At 37.5% G+C, this 8,835-nt stretch overlaps 1 protein-coding gene across 1 annotated transcript; it reads left to right on the top strand.

Annotated features, from left to right (window-relative positions):
• The first annotated feature begins 965 nt into the window (after positions 1–965).
• Positions 966–5,428, top strand: LOC138707459 (chondroadherin-like). The gene is made up of 2 exons (XM_069836936.1): positions 966–1,107; positions 3,909–5,428. Exons 1-2 carry the CDS (start codon positions 1,082–1,084, stop codon positions 5,203–5,205), a joined length of 1,323 nt encoding a protein of 440 aa, XP_069693037.1. The 5' UTR covers positions 966–1,081; the 3' UTR covers positions 5,206–5,428.
• The last annotated feature ends 3,407 nt before the right edge of the window (positions 5,429–8,835 follow it).

The following is an 8,835-nucleotide window of genomic DNA, read 5'->3' as shown; positions in this document are numbered from 1 at the left end:
CAGTTTGTTATGACTTTCTACATAATATCCGTACAAGTATTAGAGAAAAAGAATAAAATAAGGTAAAAAAATGTTGACCAATTATCAGACAATTATCATGGATTATTTATGTGTCAAACTTTCCCGGCCTCAAATAGGAGACAACCCGTACAATACGGAACACCTGGCAACCCTAGTATGAAGATCGATTAAAAAAAGAAGAAATCGATAAATCGAAGAAACAATAAAATTCGATCGTCTAGTTCAAAAGTGCGACAACTCAAAAAAACAAGTTTTGATATATCTTCAGTTGAAAGTTTAAAATAAATCACTTAGAAAGGAACAGAGTTCTGGTTCATAACCACGACAATTAGAAATGAGTCAGTATTCAGGACGAGTCTATCACAATCTTCCAGTTCATTATTAATACATTTCGAAATGTATTAATAATTAATTAGTAAAGTCCATAGTTATAATTATTTCTAAAGGAGTTTATTTAGTTTTTTTTTTCTTTTTGGTTGTAAATATGACTTATCTCAATACTGAATCGGAAAGAGCTACGAAAGGGGCTTTCAGTAGTATAAATAACTAAAAAATGGCAATTTTTTAGTTGTCGCACTTTTGAACTGGACGATCGAATTATGAACATAGGAAGAGAATGAAATAAGAAACGTAATAAAGTTAGAAATACTCTATTACAAAAAAGCAAGAAACAATTGAAGGCAGATTGAAGAACCAAAGTGAGCAAATGCAGGAAGAAACGAAACAAGATTTATGTAGCAGATGAGAACTGGAGGACTAGCATTGTTCATTGCGCTTTTCTTTCAATTCGGTTACTAGAAAAAAAAACTGCTCCGATTTTTTTCTGCGATGTTTCTCTGTTAGAAAGTCGTTATGTAATTCGAGCGGCATCCAACATCCGTATAAAAGAATATTGTAAGTGCGTCACAAACACGAGGAGCTCCCTGTGCACTGTACTACTATATTTGGCATCAGATTCCAACTCTTTATAAGCAGAGGTCTTGAACCCTACTTGAAGCAAGACTCTTAATCGGCGGCACTGCACTTCTATGATCCAGATTGTTCGTGATATCAGTGACTGATGGAGTTTCCCTCCAGGAGCAACATGTGAGTATTGTGTTTACTTAATTCGAATAGTGCGTGCGTACACTCTTGAGCACACACGTGTAAACTCCCTAATTCTAAGACATGATAGCTAGTGGATCTTCGGTCACGTACTCTCCTATTGGATTATTTATTTTATTTATTTTCTTGGGTTATTTTACGACGCTGTATCAACATCTTGGTTATTTAGCGTCTGAATGATATGAAGGTGATAATGCCGGTGAAATGAGTCCGGGGTCCAGCACCGAAAGTTACCCAGCATTTGCTCGTCCTATTTGATTAAGATCTGTAATCGTGAACGTAACAAATTTAAACAAAACTTCAACGCTATATTCCAGTTATTTCTTTTTTATAAAAAGATCACAAGTTTTCCTTTACTTCGAAGGAGCTCCAGCATGGTTGCCAGGTGTCCCCTATTTTACACTCTCCCGAACTTGTACGATCAATGACTCTGTGACCAGAATTAATGAAGATTTAACATCTGTAGCTCAATGGGCGCAAAAATTTGGACTCAGACTAAATCCAGACAAATCGCAAGCTATAATAATGGGATACCAACGAGCATTAAACAAAATAGATCGAGGACAGCCGATAAGAGGCGATCCTCCAGCTTGGGGGTTGGGCGAAGGGCTAACAACCCATCACCGTAAAAAAAAGCTTGTTACGAAACCCCAAAATAAGTGGATTTGAGGAAGATGGGATATGATTGTTGAGACTGGATTTATCTTGCTCAGGATAGGGACCGATAGTGGGCTTATGTGAAGGCGGCAGTGAACCTCCGGGTTCCTTAAAAGCCATAATTAAGTAAGTAGGTCACTGTATCGAATATATATATATATATATATATATAGGGTGGATGATAACCGCTGCACCAAAATTTAAGAGGTCATTCTACATGTGGAAATATGGGCTACCATTTTGTTTTCCTCATAATAATAGAAAATGGTGTGACAAATTGCTTGGAAATCTTTATTAACATACAAAGTAATTATACATATACAATATTTCCAGTCTTAAAGATCAATAGTTGCAATAGTTATCCGCATATAATTACTTTTTGAAAGAAAGACTAACTAGAGCTCTATAGGTAGTGAGGTCTAAATAGGTATGGGCTACCACAAAAATTTGAAAATAGAATTGGAAAAAACAAAGAAACATAAGTAGGAAACCTTTGTAACATCAATGGCAATATTCTGTAAGAAATAACGCAAATCACGGTAGTGAAAATACAGGACGTGTTAACGTGCTGGTAATATGTTCTACCTATCCCATATTTGACACAGCGGTAGTCCATATTAGCAGCATCGACTCATGAATGTTTCTAATTGTTAGAGTGCTCCAAGAACCACAAGAATTGAATTATGCATGGAAATAAATTCTTTGTTTAAACTTATACCATTGCCATCGGATATATACCCATTTGCAGTGTAAATAAATACATACATTAGTCTCCTTTGAGGGGAGAGCCACGGTCTGGGAACTGCCCTCCAACGTAGGGCGCTTGGGTGGGCCCATTGTACTATCCGGAATGGAATGGTATGGATGCCCTAAGGCTCCCCGCGTTACAGATTCCTCTGCGCGCCGCCTCCGAACTCCCCTACAGCATGCACTACAGAATGCCATTACCTTACCACTTAGGCACACCGCGGTCCCTCAACCCCACGCCCCAAGAGCACTATGAGCCCCAGGGGAGAGCCCACTATACCACCAGTAACTATTGACAACATACCACGGGGTCCAAATTTGGTGCCTGTCCGCCGACTCTACATCGGAGCAAGCCCGAAATATGGGTAAAGAGACGGAGGTGATGATGAAAGAGAGGAAGTGTAATTATAATGGCGAAGTGAGTTACAACAAATCTCCGAAAGTTACCAGCAATTTTGCTTCAATTGGTTGAGGGAAAATATCGAAAGAGTCCATGTAACTTGTCCCAAACATGGTTTGAACCCTGGCCCGCTCTTCCATGGTCAGACATGCTAACCGTTATTACACACTGGTTTCATTAGACTTGGTGTGATACCGTATTTGCTCGCGTAATTTGCGCACTTTTTAATTAACTTTGGCCACTGAAAAATTGGGGTGCGTAAAATATGCGGATTTTTCAAATAAGAGGTCCTGTTCTGAGTTTATCTCAATTAGTATATGTATAGGTAAGTATTTACGGTAGGGCTAATTTTCTATACCGGTAACTTGTCTCTACCAAGGACAAGCATTGTTAAAGTAGCGGGACTTTGGGGTTTCTTTCTGAAGCAGGCACTTCAGTTGCTGGTGAATGACCTACGATGGACTGTAGGGAAGGAAAATCCCTAATACGCTGAAAAAAATATGTACGCAATCCCTACTACACTGAAAAAAATATGTACGTAAAATGTGTGCGCAAAATGCACGGAGCAAAAATAAAGTTCAAAATAATCCCTTAAAAAGTAGGGTGCGCAAAATACGCGGGGGCCCAAATTACGCGAGCAAGTACGGTATTCAATTCGCTTGAAGGTCATTGATGAAGATAATTTTATGTAGTTTTATAGGTCATTCGGTATCTTGTGAAACCTACCTGCGCGTGAGGAGAAGGAAAATGTGGACTGGGAAGCATTACTCCCTTGCTACGCTTCGACTAGCAGCTAACTAGCTCGCTTACCCTCAACATAAGGCTCTTGCTATGAGCTACAACGCACGAATGCATTTGGTTTCACGAGATAACGAGTAACCTATACTTGTTAAATCACTATTAATTATTAAAATGTAAGAAAATGAAGGGTAACTATTGAATGTAAAGCATCTGAAGTAACATTTTCACAAATTTGCAGGTACAGACTTGTGATACTGCTGGTGACCGCTGTTGTTGCGAGAACAGAGAATATGGAATGTATCGTTATCCCGTCATCTGGAGACGCCTTCTGTTCCAACATTTCCCTGCCGAATATTCCAGCACGTCTTCCGCCCTACGTTCGAAATCTGGACATCAGTTATAACCAGATACCAGTTCTTGTATCTCATGGTTTCATTGACGCCAATCTTCTGGGTCTAGAATCTGTGGATGCCTCGTTTTGCGGAATCAACAATATAGAAGAAGGTGCATTCAAAGGCATGAATAAACTACAGACACTAAACATAAGCGACAACAAGATCGAACAAATAAAACCTCTTGCATTTCATGATACCACCATCCAGATCTTATATCTGGAGAGAAACTGTCTAGGGGTTCTAGAACCGCGAGCTTTCCAGGGACTTGATAATTCTTTAGAAAAATTATACTTAAGCGGGAATCAGATAACAACAATTCACCCAGGTGCGTTTGAAGGACTGAAATATCTCACAGAGCTGCACCTGCAGTCAAACATGATAATGGCCTTTCGAAGTGCCACATTCAGTGGACTTCCTAAATTGACTTATCTATCAGCAAGCAACAATACCTTGCATATAATTGATCCTGACGCGTTCATGGGTGCATCGATGATCGAAGAGGTCTATTTGGATCATAATATTATTGGGAGCATTCGCATAAAAGCTCTGAATGGACTATCAAATATGAAAACTTTGGACTTATCTTTTAACAAACTTAAATCTTTAAGCTCAACTATGTTTGAAGGACTTACTTCGTTGTCCAGATTAGTTCTTCACAATAACAATATACAAAACATTTCTAAACGAAGTTTTAGTACTTTGAGGGATAATTTAGTATTTTTAGACATTTCTCACAACCCAATTGGACACGTAAATCCAGAAACGTTTTACCTGCCCCAGTTAGCTTACTTGGATTTGAGTGGGTGCAGAGTCAAAAATATTTCTTCATCGACGTTCAACAAATTTGCATCCTTTTCAGCCGAGAAAAGCCTCACACTGATTTTGAACGAGTGCATAGTGGACTGCGATTGTGGACTGCAGTCACTATGGGAGACTTGCAAGAGCACGCAGTCCTATGTGGATTGCATTGGCGAACCCGTCTGTGATAGCCCCGACATCATTAGTGGTCAAGACTGGAGAGTGTTCCATACTCAGAACTGCGCCATATTGGCCATGTCATCCTCTTCTTCTGAATCTACGAAATACAGTTTTATTGTGGCGCTAGCTTTTTCAGTATTGTTGGCAGTGGAAATGTTGTGAACAGTTTTATATTCCAGCAGTTTTTAAAACAGTGGAAACATTCACAGGTATCAAAATGTAATATGTATATCTAAATTTTGTTTTTGTCTAATACTTTCTTTTTCAGAATGTGATATTTAGAAAGAAAAAAAGAGTTTTACAGAACATAATTGCTGTTATGTAGCAACAAGAAAGTGATATCCTCAAATACAGATTATTAAATTGTCTTCCATATTCATCAGTATTCTGAATGTTTTATATTGTATTACAGAGTTTTTATATTACCTATATTAATTTCCATAGAAATATGAGACACATATTAGTTGTATTTGTTTTATGCTTTTGGCAATTAATTTGATTCATTTTATGATGTTGCCAATAAATCTTCTACCAGCAGTTGTTGTTATGTAGCAACAAGAAAGTGATGATATTCTCAGATACAGGTTATTAAATTTGTGTTCCATATTCATTCTGTATCCTGAAAGTGTTGTATTGTATTACAGCGTTTTTATATTATATTAATTTCCATAGGAATATGAGACATACCTATTAGTTGTACTTGCTTTATGCTTTTGGCAGTTAATTTGATTCATTTTACGATCTTGCCAATAAACTTTCATGTGCAAATGACGTCATTTACTATGCACATAATTTCATTTCCTGAATTACACACACTGAAGCATTTTTATACTTCCAGAAAGCAGATATTTGACCTTACATTTTATACATTTTTCGATTATTTGAATGTATGTAATTGATTTTGTACTGTTAAAATAAAATAGGTAAATACACAGAGTGTCTCAGAAATAGACTGACAAATAAATTGTAGTAGTAACCACAGAGGAAAGAAATACGCTAGTGAAAACCATACAGTCCTATTTTAAATATTTTTTAAGTTATTTTGTGAAATTGTTTAAGTCCAATCCTAATATTGAAGGTTAGATAATCTCCGGAAGACCGAAAAAAGGGAATACAGGAAACACATTCTCGATATGTTGTTCCTTTTCGCTCAAATGATTTCCATTTTTCAGTAAGTAAAATTATGCAAACTCTACCTAACTCAGAGCGATTAAGCAGTGTACTGAGTGCTGAATCCTGGAAAGTTAGAAGTTGAATAGTTCGATGCGAGGTAGTAAACAAATGTTCAATACGTATTATGTACACAAACACACTACCTAATCACTAGGGATCGAAATCTGGGCACCAAAACATTTCTTGGCGCTACGATGGGGATAGTGGATTATAATTTTTGGTGCTGCCATGGGGGGTAGCACATTACATTATGTGATGCTACTGTGGTTCGTAGCATATTACATCTTTCGGTGGTACGTGGGAGGTGTCACATTACATTATTTTGGTACTACCACGGTAGGTAACACATTATACTTTTCGATGCAACCTTCGGGGTGACACATCACATTTTTGGTGCTACGATTGGGGTAGCACATTACATTATGTGATGCTACTGTGGTTCGTAGCATATTACATCTTTCGGTGCTACGTGGGAGGTGTCCCATTACATTATTTTGGTACTACCACGGTAGGTAACACATTATACATTTCGATGCAACCTTCGGGGTGACACATCACATTTTTGGTGCTACGATTGAGGTAGCACATTACATTATGTGATGCTACTGTGGTTCGTAGCATATTACATCTTTCGGTGCTACGTGGGAGGTGTCCCATTACATTATTTTGGTACTACCACGGTAGGTAACACATTATACTTTTCGATGCAACCTTCGGGGTGACACATCACATTTTTGGTGCTACGATTGAGGTAGCACATTACATTATGTGATGCTACTGTGGTTCGTAGCATATTATATCTTTCGGTGCTACGTGGGAGGTGTCCCATTACATTATTTTGGTACTACCACGGTAGCTAACACATTATACTTTTCGATGCAACCTTCGGGGTGACACATCACATTTTTGGTGCTACGATTGGGGTAGCACATTACATTATGTGATGCTACTGTGGTTCGTAGCATATTACATCTTTCGGTGCTACGTGGGAGGTGTCCCATTACATTATTTTGGTACTACCACGGTAGGTAACACATTATACTTTTCGATGCAACCTTCGGGGTGACACATCACATTTTTGGTGCTACGATTGGGGTAGCATATTACATTATGTGATGCTACTGTGGTTCGTAGCATATTACATCTTTCGGTGCTACGTGGGAGGTGTCCCATTACATTATTTTGGTACTACCACGGTAGGTAACACATTATACTTTTCGATGCAACCTTCAGGGTGACACATCACATTTTTGGTGCTACGATTGGGGTAGCACATTACATTATGTGATGCTACTGTGGTTCGTAGTATATTACATCTTTCGGTGCTACGTGGGAGGTGTCCCATTACATTATTTTGGTACTACCACGGTAGGTAACACATTATACTTTTCGATGCAACCTTTAGGGTGACACATCACATTTTTGGTGCTACGATTGGGGTAGCACATTACATTCTTTGGTGTTACCGTAGGTGTAGCACATTTCATTTTTTCGTACTACCGTAGGAGTACTGCATTACATTTTTTTTTGGTGGTACCGCTAGCGTAGCACATTACATTATTTTGTGTTACAATGGCACAGTGAGCGATTTTCGCAAACTAGCTGAACAAAAATTCATTTACGTCTTGAACAAAAAATAGTAATAGAAATAATAGACCTTAGCAATAATTAATATGAGCTTTTATGTTTTTCTTTTGTCACATCAAGTCTTTCCAGGAATAATACCTATATGTTTGTTTATTCTGTTAACATAGTTCATATGACAGGACACTAGTGATATTCTTAAGATCTGATACATAATACAAAGGAAAAGAGGAGGAAAAAATTATTTTTATGCTCTCAAAGAAAATATTAAACTCTAATTTCAACAACTCCTAAATAAAATACACGAATTTCAGAAAACTATAAAAGCAAACTAAAGAAAATAATGGATTTTAAATAATTAAACGCTACAATACAAAAATGCACCAATATTATCTGTGGACCAATTTTAGAACAATTTTAGAAGAAAATTAACAAAAATAGGCCGGGTTTTTGGTGAAATCATGCAATCTGAAATTTAAATCCCCGATTTGTGCTCTGCCATTGCAGACCGGCGAAAATTGAGGAGTGCTTTACATAATGTGCTACAGAAAACTTGGACCCTCATTTTGCGAGAGGAACAGAGGCTAAGGACGTTTGAGAATAAGATGCTTGGGAAAATATTTGGGGCTAAGAGGGATGAAGTTACAGGAGAATGGAGAAAATTACACAACGCAGACTGCACGCATTGTATTCTTCACCTGATATAATTAGGAACAGGGTGCGAATTAACGGGGGGATGGGGAGATTTCGCCCCCTTGTGGAAAGTAATCGCCCTCTCATAAATTCATATTAACATCCTTGCCAGGGATAACGTCTATCCCCCTCACAAAATATAATCGATTTTAATACGAGTATACTTTATAAAGTATAAAGTAAGCAAAGAAAATAATGTTGATGTATTATTATCACTGGCAAGCTGACAACAATCAATAACTTACTTAGGAATTACACACCTTATCTTAAGCCTGATAATGGATTTATTTATTTATTATTATTATTATTATTATTATTATTATTATTATTATTATTATTATT

Source organism: Periplaneta americana, chromosome 10 (assembly GCF_040183065.1).
Source record: "Periplaneta americana isolate PAMFEO1 chromosome 10, P.americana_PAMFEO1_priV1, whole genome shotgun sequence".
NCBI lineage: Eukaryota > Metazoa > Arthropoda > Insecta > Blattodea > Blattidae > Periplaneta > Periplaneta americana.
The sequence above is the reverse complement of the archived record's forward strand: the minus strand, read 5'-3'. Positions and strand labels throughout refer to the sequence as shown.

Bases quoted from the DNA above. Each gene is read 5' to 3' on its own strand.
- LOC138707459 (XM_069836936.1), top strand. From the start codon at position 1,082: ATGGAGTTTCCCTCCAGGAGCAACAT. The intron at 1,108-3,908 runs GTGAGTATTGTG...ACAAATTTGCAG, and splicing joins TTTCCCTCCAGGAGCAACAT to GTACAGACTTGTGATACTGC.